Source organism: Euleptes europaea, chromosome 3 (genome assembly GCF_029931775.1).
Source record: "Euleptes europaea isolate rEulEur1 chromosome 3, rEulEur1.hap1, whole genome shotgun sequence".
Lineage (NCBI taxonomy): Eukaryota > Metazoa > Chordata > Lepidosauria > Squamata > Sphaerodactylidae > Euleptes > Euleptes europaea.
This window is the reverse complement of record NC_079314.1, coordinates 103,236,390-103,253,597: the sequence shown is the minus strand read 5'-3', so window position 1 is coordinate 103,253,597 and position 17,208 is coordinate 103,236,390. Positions and strand designations below refer to the sequence as shown.

The window sequence follows — 17,208 nt, the reverse complement described above, 5'->3', positions numbered from 1 at the left end:
GCAATTTGTACAAATTAACCTTTCTGTTGTCACTTGTAAATTCAGAAATTCTCTTTCTGAAAGATTACTTTCAAATTTGAAACAGATGGGATATCTTTCCTTCCTGCAGGATACGGGCGGGGGGAGACACTGAATATTCATCCAAAGTGTGGTGCATAATGTTTTTATTCTTGCATTAATTTTTTATACTCTTAACTCCCAAAATGTGTTTTTCGCTTATTTCATTTTCCACAATGAATTACCAAAAGCAAAAGTACAATAAAAAGTCATTTTAATTTACAACAGGAGCAAATAACATGAGTTTGGGGGTAATAATAATGGTGAAAGATAAGTAGTTCAAAGTTCCTGATCCTAAATTGACAAAATAAACTTGTTCTGACATATTGTTTTGCATTTATAGGATTTTATATACATGAAATTTCTAAAGATCGTCCTGTGAACTGTACGCTTATATGGACATCCTGTTAAATATTTTCATTGAAGTTTGCTCATTACTCATTCCAACTAAAATTAATGTTGGTTTAGAGGTTTGTGAGTAAAACTTGTATAGCCCCTGAGTTTCTGTAATTTGAGGCTCCTTGGGGGTTGCCATTTTTTATGACTAGTACAGTAAAGGTGTGCATTGTAAAAAATAATCCATATTGATTGCCGATCTGGATTTCATGGAAGGCACTGATATTCTCCAAATTTTTACAGGATTGGATTACCAGTACCATTCCAAAATCCTACCTTGGAGATTTTCCAGACCTCGAATTTTGGGTCTGACTTTTACCTGCTCCCATCCAGAGGCAGTAGGAGTAGAGACGGAAGGAAAGAGAGGAAGAGGCTGGCCCCAGGAAAACAACTGTTAGCATGCCTCTTCCTTTTAAATTTAGAAGCTGACTAACAGCTGAGAGGGTTGTATAGGCCTGGTCTCTCCCCAAGTCCCTTTAAATTGTAAAAGGGAAGGAGGGAAGAAGAGTTGGTTTTTATATGCTGACTTTCTCTACCACTTAAGGAAGAATCAAACTGGCTCACAATCACCTTCCTTTCCCCTCCCCACGACAGACACCCTGTGAGGTAGGTGGGGCTGAGAGAGCTCTAAGAGAGCTGTGATTAGCCCAAGGTCACCCAGCAGGCTTCATGTGGAGGGGCTGGGGATCAAACCTGGTTCTCCAGATCAGAGTCCACCGCTCCAAACCACTGCTCTTAACCGCTACACCAAACCAGCCCGCACTTACCATGTCGGCTTCACCTTTGCCGAAAACTTTCCTCCGCTGCCAGCATCAATGGCAGCAGAGCCTACCCTTACAGCTGGCAAATGGTCAGCTGGCCCGTGGGCTCCAGCACTCCTGTGAGGCTTCGCTCCCTTGTGGGAATTGCCCATGCATGGAAAACTAGGTCTACCCACAGGAAAGAACGGGCCTGGTCTCTGTAACGCCCTTAGGAAATAATGGGCCATCGTTTCCTATGGCTAGACCTGTTCATAGGAGATTTCCACAAAGCAACCAAGCTTCACAATACTGTAGGAACCAAACCCACCAAACTCTGCTGGCCAGACCACACCCTGCCATTTTCCACCTGAGGGGGCAGGCTCTGCCACCTCCAATGCCAAGGGCAAGGAGAAGACTCTGCTGCAGCGTTTCTCAGTCAGGGTTCCCTGGAACCCTAGGGTTCTGCGAGAAATTGCGAGGGGTTCAGCGAGAAATCGCTAGGGGTTCTTCGAGAAATAGTGATGAATAGGCTAATCATATGTAAATCATATGTAAGCATATATAGGAGTTCCCTGAGACATGAATATTATTTGAAGGGTTCCGCAAGGGTAAAAAGGTTGAGAAACGCTGCTCTAGAGGGATAATGCTGGCATGGTAAGTTTGGACTGGTCCTTCTGTTTTAAAATATAAAGGGGCTTGAGTGGGGAGGCCAGGCCTACCTGACCCTCACAACTGTTAGTCAGCATCTCTTCAAGGGCCATTACATTCTATGGAGAATGGCCCTTTTAAAATTAAAGAGGCAGAGACTGACTAACAGCTGTTTACCAGGAGCCAAATGCAGTAAAACAGACAGTAAAGAGTTAACTGGAACCTGATTATGGGTTGGAGGAAAACTCCCCCCACCACTTTTTTCTTGCTTTCAGCTTCTGTGTTAGTCTGAATTTAGGTGCAATAAAGAACTTCTGTCACAGGAATGTAGCACACATTCTTTATTGCAACTAAATTCAGAATAACAGAGAACTGAAAAGCAAAAAAAAGAGAAACAGTCCAGGGGGCGGAGTTTTCCTCCAACCCCATAATCAGGTTCCAGCTAACTCTTTATTATCCATTTTAATACACAACAGCTTCCAGTCTTCCCCTCCCACCCCACTCCTGGCCTCCTTGGAACACTCCCAAAATTCTGGGAGATTTAATTTTCATTAATGTTTTGGGTCACTTCAAGTTTACCTGAGCTGACCCGAAAAACTTTACTCTAGGCTTGCTGTCGTTCACTCTACTTTCAGATGTCGCCACCAATTTCAGCTGACTTGTAACAGCCCCGTATCGTTCTAACTTGAGAAATAATCTGGCAACTGTACTGGGAAAGTGAAGAGATGTGAAAGCTGTAAACATTGGGAAAAGCGAGTCTCATTGTACCCTAGAAGCCTGTCTCTGATGCTAATTTCAGTGTGTGCCAGAGTGTGTGCCCTACTAGAACCGTCTGTAGGATAAGGCTTTTCCAGATGTTTCAAGCCAGTGCTTCCTGTTACAGGAGAATGGGGTGAGAGAGCAAACCATCCAGCTTCAGCAGCTGAGCTGATCAGGGGGGAAATTCTTTTTTAGTTCACTGCTGTTTTAGAAGGTTGAGAATGAAATCCCAGCTATGAACATAACTGAACATTTGTTTTGTCTCCCTTTCAGGTGGCAGTACATGTCCAAAGCTCTTCATAACTGTGCCTTGCACTGCAAGCAGTGCAGGAAGCAGCACAACTAAGCTATTTGAGCCGAACATCTGCAATGAAGTGGCTCAGGGAATAAATGGAAACGTGCCAGTTAAGCACGCCCTACGCCCAACTTCAAATCCAAAGCCACAAGGTCAGTAGCTATTCCAAATACTTGCTGAGTCCTGACCCTTAGAGGTAACAAAGTAAACAGTTGCTTTAGCCAAATATTCATCATTTGTGGCACAAATAAATTTGTTCAAATGGTTTGCAGGAGCTCACTTTTTATTGAGGTTTGGTTGAATACCACTGTAAGGTGTGACTTGCTTATAGTAATTGAACCAAAATTTGTAAACTACATATAACTTTATAAAGCAGTAAAGGCTGAAAATTATAAGAAATAAGTATAACTTTGGTCAATAGTTTCTGAAGTGACCAGGGGTAGGAATTAATAGACTGAAGCCTTTCTGATATTTTATTTTGTAAAAAACAAAATAACCCACCAAATTTTGCCTCTCAAAGTAATTTTGCTTTTCTGAGCTGTAAGATAATGATCTTAGACTGTGAGGTCACATCCTGTAGTGGGCGAAGAACTAGAAGAGAGTGAAGGTCTTCAGGAATACTGAGATGCAGACAGAAAGTGTCAAATATGGCTTTATCCATCAGTCAGTGTAGTAACTCTCTAAGTTATGTGTTACTTCACTCCATTTAAAAACAATTACACCAGGATTGGGGGAAAATTAGGCCACAGCTTTAATTGAATACTTCTGAAGGAGTGATGCCACAGCATGGGGGCAGATCCATCATTGGGTGACTTGCCTGCAGCCCAATATACCCATCCCCCCATCCCACCTGCTGGGGGGGGAAGCCCACAGAGTGCCAAACCCAGGATCCCACATGGGCGTGTGCCACTGCGTGGTTCCCTTGTCTCCTGGTGTGAGAGCCATCCAACAGCCCCCGAGTGAAGCATGCCGGTTTACTACCAAAGGGATCCATCCCAATGCCCAAATCGCCAGCCAGCTGTGAAAAATGCAGATACAGAAAAGACCCAGTAAACCTCATGCATCCCATAACAACCGGAACTCAAGGGAGGGTGGATAGCTTGCAGTGTCTTGAGTGCGAGCTCCCTGCGCAGCCTAATCAAATCGGGAAAGGCCAGACCCATGCTGTGAGTTCAGAGACTGTCCAGAACTCCGCCCCCCCTTCAGCCTGCCACATGGAGAGCAGCTTGGCTGGCTGGGCTGCAAACTGCCCCCTTGCATGAGCTTGCCGCTGCAAGCCTGGAGCCACCGAGGGTGCCCTCCTGCGCCCGCTCCCTGCTGCATGGATGCAAAGGCAGCTTCTCTGCACCACAGGCAGCCAACAGCTACATTTTCAGTGAATATTCGGCGAATAGGTGTGAATGTTAAGCTGGGCTCAAAAATTTACTTGTTCCAGAATTTTTGTTCTGGCCAGGCAGCACCAACTCAATGTATGCTGGATTTTCCAGATCCTGGGCATTTTAAGCGGTCAGTAGGTAGATTCTACTACAAAGAGGGAGTTCAAGTGCTACTAATTTCCCTTTGATTAAAACTGAAGCAGTCTTCCTTGGTAACTAAACCTGCACACTTCCAGAGTCCTTGTTCATTTAGAGTTCTGTGAGTTATGATCTGCACTAGATAGCCACAGTCACAACCATTGGGAGTGTGTGATTTGATATATCTCTTCTGACTTGGAGTTCTGCCTGTTTAAAAAATGGAATCCAGTTGCCAAGGCCAATGCTGTCCGTGTACGTTCACAAACGTGACCCGTTATTTGCTTTTCCTTTTTCTTCTGCTGACTTGTGAGTCACTTCCTGATACAGACTTTTGCTACAGTGACCACATGTACACAGTTTTGGGTTGCTGTTTGGATCCTCTGTCACCCTTGTTCCTGCATAGACACCCTGTCATTGTCTCTTGCTGAAATGAAAGTTTATAACGGAAATAAGGATTTGTGTCCACCTAGCCGACCAGTGTTCCCATATCTTCCCAGCCTGCAGTGTCAGAGACTGGGTTTGGAAGCCCAGTGGCTGGTTAGGTGCATGGAAGCAAGCACAGTATGGTCACTGTTTTCATGGTAAGGAAATTCAGCAGAGCGCCTCCACCTTATAATTACATGCATTTTGTTACTCCAGTGAATTTAGTGCCCTTTGATTGCTCTCAAACCAAAGCTCATTTTTTTTACAAACATTTTATCTTGCCGACCAAGCCACAATGAAGGTGATAAGGTTTAATTGGATATAAACAATATCACCGCAAAGGCAAGGATGAAGCAAGCACATCCCAGTACCCGAACCAGCAAACATTAAACGTTCATCTAAAATTAGCAGATTGATCGAGCAGCAACCAAATTTTAAAATACTGAATGATCCTTATTAAAGGACCCAAAAGGACGGTTTTCTCCTGCTGGTGGAATGCTGGTGAAAGGGAGAAGATATCCCCCCCACTCACTAGGGCATGTCAAAGCTAGAATATTGTAGATTCTCAAGTTTAGATTCTTCTTATTGATATGTCATAATCACTACACACATCTTTCAGTGATGCAACAATTTTTTCCCCAAAGGCTGTGTGTGAGTTTGGTTCTCAATTTGCCAGCTGTAAGCATTATTTGACAGGATAAGAAATAAGATCACAGACCTGGATTATGTACTAGATAGCTGCTTTCCAGCAAAAAACATCCTTCTGACCTGCAAATCAAGGAAAGCTTGAAATGTTTTCTCTCTGATTTTTTTGTGTGGCTGTTCATTCAAAGACATGCCTTTAATGGAGTGGAAAATATTCAGTCTCTTTGCTATTCACGATTTGTACTGGAAACTAACAATGGTCTCTGACCTGGTTTTGTAGAGGGCTGTTTTGTAGTTTCTTTCTGAAAAGCTGCTTAGATCTTAGGAAACCAATTGCATCATTGTATAGCATTCTTGGTGTCCCCCACCTCTGACATGGTGAATAAGTCCCAGAAAGAAGAATAAAATGTAACATTCAGTTTTGTGTTAACCTTTTAAATGTTACATTGCTACAATTCATGACAACAAATTACCACAGTTTAGGGTGAAACAGTTTAGTTATTGTTGATGAGGAGCAATAAGAATAAGGAATAAGAATTCTAAAGCAAAATTTCCTGGTATTTCAGCCATGTTATTGGAGATAATGGCCTTCAAGTCATATGTTAAAAATAAACATAAATCAGTATTTGCTGTGTTTACAGACCTGAATGAAATGTATATGCCTCACTGTGACTTCAAAGAAATCCTGATGGCTTATGATTTGGTTCCAAACCAAAAGGTTTGTCTATTGCAAGATGTAGAATGTATTATTCAGAATACAATGTAAATAGGTTCAGAAACTGTAGGACAGACTACATGATGTGACTTCCTAGTAAGTGAAGTCACTCATCAGTTATTTTGGAGTAGAAGGGATCAAAATATTGGAGATGTGTAGATGTCAAACAAAAGCCTATATAGTCTAGCCCAATTTCCAAGCTGTGTGCATGAGAGAGAGCTGCTATTCTTCCATGAGATGTAAATTAAAGGTTCTGGGAAGCACAGAGTCTCCATCTACAGAAGTGGTTGTAGTACTTCTGCATGAAATGGTCTCCTCCCAATCAACCTATGGTGGAATTGATAGTTTTCTACAAGAAAAATTGCAAATATACTCATTACTGAAGGATGGGAGAGCAGCATGGTGCTGCAGACTATAATATTTCAGTGCATGTATCTTTTTTGCTTATCTCTCAGATGGCAAAAACCTATATTGAAAACAGAAAGCATAATTTTTGTAGTACTGAATAAGTATTATTTGGAGAGAAATAGTCTCATAGTCATAATGGGGCTAGCAGTATATCCAAATATTTGGATATCTAGCTTTAATTTAAAACATGAAAACACTGAAATATTCAATAGTGTATTGTCATACGTATAGTATATTAATTATGGGGAAATTAGTTACATTGAAACAAGATGTAGGCTTGAAAATGTTATGTGTACAGTACAAGAATTATAATTAATAATATATCTTGTACATAATCATCATACTATGTATTTTGAGTGTTTTCACTCATTACAAAAGAAAAAAAATCATAGGATGTTTTTTGGTGTTCCCTACAATCTGTCAATTTTTCCATTAGGAAAATGGAAAAATGGGGGGGGGGCACTTTTCCTGGGTCTGTACAGCTGTACTTATTACAGTTACACAGCAGAATCAGGAGGCCATCTATTGCATCTCTGCATGAGTCATGGCTCTGGGCTAGCAATCAAGAAGTACACTCAGATTAGTTGACATACCAATTGATGGCAGATGGGCATCATTGGAGACAGATGGTTCTTGTTCACAGCAGCTCTATAAGTGAGACTTTTGGAGATGAAAGCCCTCCAATTTTGATTCAGGAAATAGCGTTCCTCCAAAAATTTTGAAACATTTCTTGTACTTCCTTTCTAAACAGTTAAGCAACATTCAGTCTGGCAGCAGAGACTCTGGCTGCAACCCTGCTCATTTCTTGAGGCTGGAGAGCATGCACATCTCTAAACATGCACATTTTACTTGTTTAGTATAATGTGTGTTAACTCCTGCGTGCCTAGCATGTTTTGCATATGGTTGGTTTTGGTATTCCTTACCCTACTGAAGGTACATTCCATAACTTTGCAAACCTACTGCTGTCATCATGAGATACACCTTTAAGTGTGGACATGAATCCTTCTTCCGTTCAGTCTTCTTTCCCAAGATAATTCTATGGTTTCTTCCTGTCTCCCTTTTTCCCCTCCCCTCCGCTTAGTTTTATAATCTCTTTTAGTTAGCTAGCCCTTCAATTTTGTGTCAGTTATCTGATGTTCACTGGCCTAGATCTGCCTGTCAGTTCCAGGGGGAATGCAGAATAGGAAACGTCTCAGTCTCTAGCAGCTGCTGGCAGGTAGATGATAAAACCCGTTTCAAAAACCTTAGAGGAGATCATAGATCTATAATGAGCAATTGTGACAGTCTCTTTAAAAACAGAGTAAAAATGGTGGCGGTCTTTCCAACAATTCCCTTGTGTATCTTTCATTATCTGTCACATTTTAGAAGAGCTTTGTTAGTGCACAGACTAGTAGGGGTGGCCGCGCTTGTATTCTAATTATAGAAGAAATATCAGTTCTGATCTTACTGTGTGTGTGTGTAAAGTGCCCAAGTCGCAGCCAACTTATGGCGACCCCTTTTGGGGTTTTCAAGGCAAGAGACTAACCGAGGTGGTTTGCCAGTGCCTTCCTCTGCACAGCAGCCCTGGTCTTCCTTGGTGGTCTCCCATCCAAATACTAACCAGGGCTGACCCTGCTTAGCTTCTGAGATCTGACGAGATCAGGCTAGCCTGGGCCATCCAGGTCAGGGCCTGATCTTACTAGAATGCGGTTAAAATAGATCCTGATTTGTTGACACAGCTTCGTCTTTTTAAACATCCTGTCTTGAGCCGTGCTTTCTGGACTTATATGCTTGAGTTGCTTGAGTGTTGATCCTCAGTAGTTTGTGTATGCTAGTGTAGTATAATTTTTGGGCAAAAATTACCAAGTTGTCTGGATTCACAGCTGTCTGCTAAGAGTTTACTGTATAGGGCTAGCGGAGCCCTCTCCTCTTTTTTTGGCGTGCCAAGTCTTTTCTCTTACTCCCCACTCTTTGAGCAGTAGAAAGGCCCAGGGCATCATATTACCAGCATGCTTAGTATTCTTTTGTGTGTTACTATTGCTTGTGTTGTTGCGGTTTTGTAGGCGGGACAGTTTGGCTTCTTCATCTGTACTAAATGACAAAGAAGATACAGTCCAGTGCATGAAAGGCGGCCAGTGAAGCTGAAGGTCAAAAAAAAAGAAATATAACAGTCTTGGAGAGAGCTTGAGTGATCTCGCGGAGCTTTTGGGAGTCATGGTTTTGAACAACTTGTGAAATGTTTACCAATGTTTATAGTTTAGTTTGTGTTCCTTTTTTTTTTTTTTACAGTGCCTCCAAAGCCATTACATCTGCAGAATTCACAGTCATCCATTCCCCACCAAACCCCTAGACATAAAGTTTTATATACTGCGAAGCAAGGAATGGAGGAAGTTACCTCTACCTCTTCTTGTGTGTCAAAAGAGAAAACTAGTAAAGTGTCTGATCTCATCAGTCATTTTGAAGGAGGCAGGTAAACATGTTTTGTGTTTTTTCTTCAAAGGTTACAGTACAAATGCAGCATAACTGATAACGAATGAGGAAATGCTCAGTGTTCCCCTTTTATAGCTTTAGCATAGACAGTGGCTGTGTGTTGGTTCTCGTGCGATGAAAGATACAAGAAGGGGAAGCCTTTAAAAGAATGTGCTGGTGAAAGTCTATAGGCAGGCTTTTGGTTTATCAAAACTCAGTATTTACATTCCAGCCCATCATCATCTGAATTCAGCAAAGGAGTATTTGTGCTAGTCCATAACAGCAGGAAGACCAAAAATCCATGCTGAGATTTGCCATGTTTCTACAGGCTTCCCTTCCCCATAATTTTTTGGTTGTCATCCTATTGTAAAAGAAATCCAAGGCTCAGTGTAGGGTTGCCAGGTCCCTCTTCACCACCGGCGGGAGGTTTTTGGGTTGGAGCCTGAGGAGGACGGGGTTTGGAGATAGGGTTGCCAACTGCCAGGTAGTAGCAGGAGATCTCCTGCTAATACAACTGATCTCCAGCCGATAGAGATCAGATCACCTGGAGAAAAATGGCTGCTTTGGCCATTGAACTCCATGGCATTGAAGTCCCTCCCCTCCCCAAACCCCACCCTCCTCAGGCTCTGCCCCAAAAATATCCCGCCAGTGGCGAAGAGCGACCTGGCAACCCTATTTGGGGAGGGGAGGGACTTTAATGCCATAGAGTCCAAATCCAATTGCCAAAGTGGCCATTTTCTCCAGGTGAACTGATCTCTATAGGCTGAAGATCAGTTGTAATAACAGGAGATTTCCAGCTAGTACCTGGAGGTTGGCAACCCTAGCTCAGTGTCAGGGTCGATTTGATTTAAATCAAATCGATTTAAATCACAATTAAAAACATTAGTCGGTAAGACTTGATTTAAATCATGGTTTCGTACATAAAGACTTGTGGAGTATTCTGCTCAAAGGGTTTCACTTTCATTTTTACTGCTTGCCCCTCCCTCCTCACACCTAGATTCTTGTGCAGATCTATTTCACTCCAAACAATCTTCTATTAATTGAACATCTTAATACATTTATTAATTGAACATCTTAATACTTAAGAGATAAGTAGTTGATTCTGTGTACATAGATTTGCAAAGGGACAATGGGATTAAGATCTTTTTCTCAACTCTGTATGTTTATTTTATAACATTTTTGCTGTGAAGAAGAGGCATGTTAGCTCTACAGATGCAAATTCACAGTTTTGTAAACTGCAACACCAAGCATCTGTGATAATATCTTCTAGATAGAAAATTGCCCAAAATAATCTTACAGAACCCTCTGGAAGAGCATGACATTGTGAATGGATTAATGGAATTCATTTACCATAAAATTTAAACATTGAATGAATATACAGTCTGATGCCACATAATTAAAAACTATTCCTTATTTCATGATGAATAACCTTTGACTACAATGTATTTTAAATAGAAAACTATCTTTAGATAGATTTTCCCCCAAAAAGCATTTTATTTTTAAAAATCTGATTTAAATTTTGAAAATCTGATTTAAATAAAAAATCAAATTTTTAATTTTTTTTAAAAAATTATTGATTGTTATCCACTCTGCTTCTATTCAAAATGGGACACTACTGGCTTGAAGCCAATACTTTGATTTTAAAGTGTTTGCCATTCATCCCTCCTGGTTTATTGTGTCATGAACCTCTCCCTTTCTCTTCTTTTCCTAGGTTAGCTCAGTCCTTAGCAAAATGTGGGTTACCTTTCTTTGCATTACCCTGCTATTTGAAAAACGATTACCTGAATTTTTGCAAATGCCATATTGCTTTCCTGGTTCTATGTTGCCACCCTAGTCCTATGTATTGATTTTGAACACTTCCAAATAGTAGCAAGGTGTCCTCCCCCCAATAAGCAATCATCTGGAAACACCATGCATGGATGTAGCATGGTCTTTCTGGTGTTACTAGTAGTGTGACAGGTAGAAGGTGGCTTACAAATTATTTTCCTGCTTAGGTAATTTTCTGCCATGCATGAAGCTGCTTTGTACGGTCAGATGGTTGGTCTGTCTACCTCAGTATTGTCTACTGTGGGGAGCCAGCATGGTGTAGTGGTTAAGAGCAGTGGTTTGGAGTGGTGGACTCTAATCTGGAGTTCTGGGTTTGATTCCCCACTCCTCCACATGAGCGGCGGACTCTAATCTAGTGGGTTGGTTTCCCCAGCTCCTCCACATGAAGCCTGCTGGGTGACCTTGGGCTAGTCACAGCTCTCTTAGAGCTCTCTCATTTTGTGCAAGCCATACTGACATTTCATAATATTACTTAAATAGCTGACACATGTAGAGGGGTGACTAGCAGAACCACATAAATGTATATGTCTGCATTTCCAAACCAGCACAAAGGAAATGACAGGGAGAACAGAAAACGACAGGACACATATAGAACGAAAAACAATAGCAGGAAGTTTGGACGAATCTGGAAGAAAATATTGTTCGGTGGGACCACTGTTTGTTTGATATGGATATAAATCTGAAAAACTGTAGCTAGCCGAGCATGACCACACTTTACTATAGAGAACAGGCAGCCAGGCTGAGTCAGAGGCCAGCGCCTGACACTGAATGATGAAGTATAGTGCAGCAATGTAAAATTAGTAGCAATAGCTCATAAAGGTAATCCAAGGAAAAAGCGTAACTCTTAAGGAAAAGTAAGTTTAAACAAACATATGTTACAAGAAGGAACTTAAAGTGCATGAAAAAGCAAGAAAGTTAGCAACGTTAAAATGCAGCATATGTTCAAATTTCAACAATGGCGTAATGTGTAACAAAACAGCCACAAAATACACAAATTGAAATTTTCATGAGTCTTTGCTTTTGCCGACCTATTATGAGAGAGTAAGGGAAAGAAAGTGGGTGCAGTTCTTCTTATCACTCCTGGCAGAGATATTTTTTATTTGAGAGCCAGCATGGTATAGTGGTTAAGAGCGGTGGTTTGGAGCGGTGGACTCTAATCTGTAGAACCGGGTTTGATTCCCCACTCCTCCACATGAGTGGCGGACCCTGATCTGGTGAACCAGGTTGGCCTCCCCACTCCTACACATAAGGCCAGCTGGGTGGCCTCGGGCTAGTCACAGCTCTCTCAGCCCCAGCTACCTCACAGGGTGTCTGTTACGGGAAGGGAAGGTGATTGTAAGCCGGTTTGATTCTTCCTTAAGTGGTAGAGAAAGTCAGCATATAGAAACCAACTCTTCTTCTTCTTTATCCCACCATCTGCACCATTTATAAAATGGGTTGGAGGTCCCAATTATTGTAGCGAAAGGCGTATCCAAGTGGGGGAATACTAAATGCTCCCCCCACTTGCCATTTAGCTTCCCACAGCCACCCAGCCGGCACCTGTTCCCCTGCCAAGCTCCGTTGGAGACCAGAGCCTGCCCAGTGGGACAGTGCACAATGGAAGTGGCGAGAGGGTGAACAGTGAATACAAGAAGGGTTCAGCTTCCCTCACCCACGTGGAGCTCCTCCTCCCCTGTTATCCATGATCGGGGCCACCCAGGACTGCTGTGGTCTCATCCAGTTTGAGCCATAATAAACAGCAAGAGACGCTGTTGCAGTACTTTGACTTCACTGGGCTCACTGCCAACTGATGGTACATTTGTATGATTTTTAGTACACATGAACACATGAAGCCACCTTACACTGAATCAGACCCTCTGTCCATCAAAGTCAGTATTGTCTACTCAGACCGGCAGCGGCTCTCCAGGGTCTCAGGCAGAGGTCTTTCACATCACCTACTTTCCTAGTCCCTTTAACTGGAGATGGTGAGGACTGAACCTGGGACCGTCTGCATGTCAAGCAGATGCTCTTCTGCTGAGCCACAGCCCCTCCCCTGAACAGTTCCCCTGAACAGAGTAGTACTTCACCATTCACCATGTGCTTTTGCGGCTAACATTTTTGTTCCTTCTGGGATCATTGCTTTCGTTAGCAAAGAGGGCTAAGAAGAGTGGTGCTTTACATGCTGTGCAAATGTCCATTGATGTAACGTGCATTCGTTCACAGTCTCTTTTATTCTCCTTAGCCCATCCAATCTTAGTGAGCTGAAAAAAGAGCCCTGCGTTATCAATGTTGTTAGATCTCAAGGAAAGCATGGGTCGACACCATCGCCTCAGCCAAAATTCCTCGCCCAACACCCACTACAAAAGCAGGGAAGTAATACAGATCAATCTCAGGATGTACGGAATTGCACGACCAATGGAGTAGTAGCACAGAACCGGTTGGAAAGCAGGGACAGCAGGTTGCCAGTTGGTAACGACAGTGCGGCCATTCAAAGTGAAGATGTTTCATGTGAAAGCAGCGTGGTAAATGGAGAGAGAGAGAGCACAAGTACGGACTCGTTGCAGACTACAGCCGCCTGCAAAGGGCAAGCAATCAATAGCTGTTGCCGGACTAGTCCAGATGCGAACCTGTTGTTCCCATCTGGAAAAGCAACTGTAGAAATGATTGCTAATGTGAAAGACAAGCAGATTGAAGAGCACATTAAGCAAGACCAACAACTGGAAACAAAGGTAAGGCGATGTGTTTTCTGTTGTATTCAAAGAAGCCTTTGAAGCTGATCACTGTGCTCCTCTGTGATTATTCTACAGGCTGAGCCAAGACATTGACAATGTGTTGCATTAGACTTCATTTGTAGGGTATTGTAGCAGTTTAATTATTGAAGTATTTGAGACATGGCCTCTTTTTTCATTGCAGCGTCATATGCTTTGTGTTGGCTTTTAAAGTTTACATTCTGTTTATTCTGATGGAATAATTATATCTGGGTAGACAGAGACTCTGAGAGCCGTGTCTCTCCTGACCCAATCACAGAAGCAGTCAAGGAGACCTTCTGTGAAAGTTTCCTAGAAAGCGAATCTAATCCAGAGGCTTCTTATATGGTCGTTTCCAGTATATGTTCACCACTACTCTATACTGAAGGTTTTCCTTATTCAACTGAATAAGGCAGGATAATACTGCTGCAGTTGTCTTGTTTGTGGGCTTCCTTAGAGTCACCTGGTTGGCCACTGTGTGAACAGACTGCCGGACTTGATGGACCTTGGTCTGATCCAGCATGGCCGTTCTTATGTTAATGGCAGGGACCAATTCCTTTGTAACATCCACCTCAGTGCATTGTTCTGAATGCCAACCTACACAGGAAAAGACATCCAGATGATGCAACATGTTGGCAGTAACTTACAGGAAAAGGCAGGGAGAACAGGGTGGTGGTACAGTAATATGCAGGAAGGAAATTGGTAAACACCTGGAGAAGATGACAGAAGGCAGTTGTTCTAACTGAGCCTTGCACCTTCTGGTTGATGAACTAATGCTCTGTTCTGTGGCCTGTCACAATTAAAGAGTCAAGGTGCTCTCGTCACCTTGTAGCCCCTCTTTGGAATCAATCCGCTTTCACACAGATTCATCCCAGGGTATAGCTGTAATTTTAATAGCCTGAATCTGTCTGGACAGGGCTTACTGCCCCTCAGCCTTTCCTCCAAGTTCAGTTTCCTAATGTAGGGAAGATGCCGGTCCCATAGGGAAAATCCGGGTTATTTGTCCAGGCCCACGTGGACTTTATATCCCCACTATGGGATATACCTTGTACAGCATACCTGCAGCTAGTGAAGGGCACCTAACAGGACCTAGAATTAGGTATAGTGGTACATTCTATAAAGAAACACTGAGATGTTTTTCCACACTGTTATACTACCATTCCAGAGGTGACAAAAGATGGATATTTTGGATGTTTCAAATTGTTAGCCACCTTGGCAGCCCTTGTAAGAGCAGAAGGGTGGGATGTATATTTTGTAAATAATAATAATAAACAAGGACAGCTTGTTTCATGGAATGCAGTGTTCAAGATGGATCTGTTCCTTACTCCTGGCAAGCATTCTGGAGATCCTGTATCATTTCAGGCTAATCAGTCCCAGGTTTTAGATCACGATGGGTTGCCGTGTTAGTCTGTCTGTAGCAGTAGAAAAGAGCAAGAGTCCAGTAACAAAATTTCTGGCTTTCATAAGCCACAGTTCACTTCTTTGGATACCAAGGTTTTATAATGGATGTGGGTGGGTACTTGGGAAAGAACAAGAATGTGACTTAGCTGCATATATGTCCTCCAAAATGTCCTATCTTTAACAGCCTTGCTCAGGTCTTGCAACCAGAGGGCTGTGGTTTCCATTATAGAGTCAGTCCCTCTCATGTTGGGCCTTCCTCTTTTCTTTCCTGCTGCCTTCAACTTTTCCTAGCATTATTGCCTTTTCCAATGACTCTTGTCTTCTCATAATGTGACCAAAGCATGATAGCCTCAGTTTAGCTTCTAGGGACAGTTCAGGCTTGATAATTTATGAATTTCTTTATTCTGTAAATAAATTTTATGTGTTTCTAGGAGACAGATGAGCAGAAATGTTACAAAATCGCCAGTGAGCTGTTACACACAGAAAAAGCCTATGTCAGCCGGCTTGAACTCTTGGACCAGGTACATTTTCCCTTTAATATAATTACAGACTAAAAACAAGGTTTCTTAAGAGAGAAGTGGTGTAAAACGTGTTTTGTAATTAGTTGAGGGGGACAGCATGAGAGAACTACACTTACACATTTACAATTACCTGTCCGTAGTTCTGCATTTGCAGTTATTACTGCTAATATTAATACATGGCCCTGTCTTACATTAAATTCAGTTGTGTGGTCACTGCCTCTCACACCTTCTGCATCTTTATTTCCTTCTCTCTGTGTCAACCCAAGGTAACAAGAGGCCATAGCAGTCAGGAGCCAATGTACACCCTTCAGCAATCCCAGTAGGATTGTGACCAACACTTACAGAAAACCTTGGCCTGTTGCTTCTTTATAGACATTTGCTACATGCAGATATTGCTTCCCATGCCTAAGAAAGGGACTACACTCAGCGTGTGTAGACTCCACCACTCCAAACCACCGCTCTTAACGACTACACCCAGCGTGGTATAGTGGTTAAGAGCGGTGGTTTGGAGTGGTGGAGTCTGATCTGGAGAACCGGGTTTGATTTCCCACTCCTCCACATGAGCAGTGGAGGCTAATCTGGTGAACTGGATTTGTTTCCCCACTCTTACACACGAAGCCAGCTGGATGACCTTGGGCAAGTTACAGCTCTGTTAAAGCCCCACCTACCTCTCTCTCAGCCCCACCTACCTCACAGGGTGTCTGTTGTGGGGAGGGGAAGGGAAGGTAATTGTAAGCCGGGTTGAGTCTCCCTTAAGTGGTAAAGAAAGTTGGCACATAAAAAACAACTCTTCTTCTGCTTCCGCCCCCTGCCATTTCGCCAATGCAAGTATAAAGGTCATCACTGATCATTCAGGTAGCCTAGAATGTGCAACTTAGAGATGAAGAATCTTCCATTTTAACCTCCAGATGGTGACTAACTCAGCAAAATGAACAGGAATTACTCATATCCTCTGCTAAAATGATGGAACCCTTCTGGGTTTCGCAGACTCAGATTTATAGTTGCCATTTAAACGCACACCACCCACAGGCTCTGTGTTTTCTCCCTGACTCAGTACCCTGGCTTTAAAAAAATTTTTTTGATAAAACATCTCTGTCCCCAAAGCCTGTTCATTTTTTTCCTGCATTTTCCTGTCCACGGAGATTGTTCCTCCTCTTCACTCCCTCTCTGCATGGTTAATTTGCCTGCTGTCTAGGTAATTAGGTTATAAATTCAGCATAGTTCAAAGAAGTCACATCTCTCTGATTGAACAAGCTTGTTGCTATGCACGTTGCATTTTTGGTCTTGGATTTGCTCTCTGAATATAAGAAGCTCTGCACAGCCGTCTTCCTTGAGCAGAAACCTGACACCCCGTATTACCTTTAAATTGCTTACTGCTCTGGTTCTTTTATCCGGTAGCATCTTATTACAGCTGTTAGCTAGACCAATGCCTTATATTTTTTTGAGAAACTGTTTTAACTCTCTTATAGAAAAGGTTGTAGAAGTAAATATTCAGTTGCTTAATTTAATTAAAATAGTATTTTACTGGAAGTTTGCAGCCAAAGATTTTACTGAAAAGTTCAGAGCGATATGTATAATTTACTTCTCTCTTCCCTTTACCTCTTTAGCCAATCTTGCAGCTTCCTCTTTTATTCCTTGAAGATAATACGTTTGCCCTGCCTTGCATGATATTTTTATCTGGGCCT

The 17,208-nt window shown here is 42.4% G+C and overlaps 1 protein-coding gene across 1 annotated transcript in view; it reads left to right on the top strand.

The window, feature by feature from the left end:
- Positions 1-2,877: 2,877 nt before the first annotated feature.
- Positions 2,878-17,208, top strand: part of FGD4 (FYVE, RhoGEF and PH domain containing 4) — a 44,024-nt gene continuing 29,693 nt past the window's right edge. The window contains exons 1-4 of the mRNA XM_056846018.1: positions 2,878-3,047; positions 8,869-9,049; positions 13,097-13,583; positions 15,434-15,523. Coding sequence (XP_056701996.1) covers positions 8,961-9,049; positions 13,097-13,583; positions 15,434-15,523 — 666 coding nt within the window. The 5' untranslated portion in view covers positions 2,878-3,047; positions 8,869-8,960. The remainder of the gene's footprint in view (positions 3,048-8,868; positions 9,050-13,096; positions 13,584-15,433; positions 15,524-17,208) is intronic.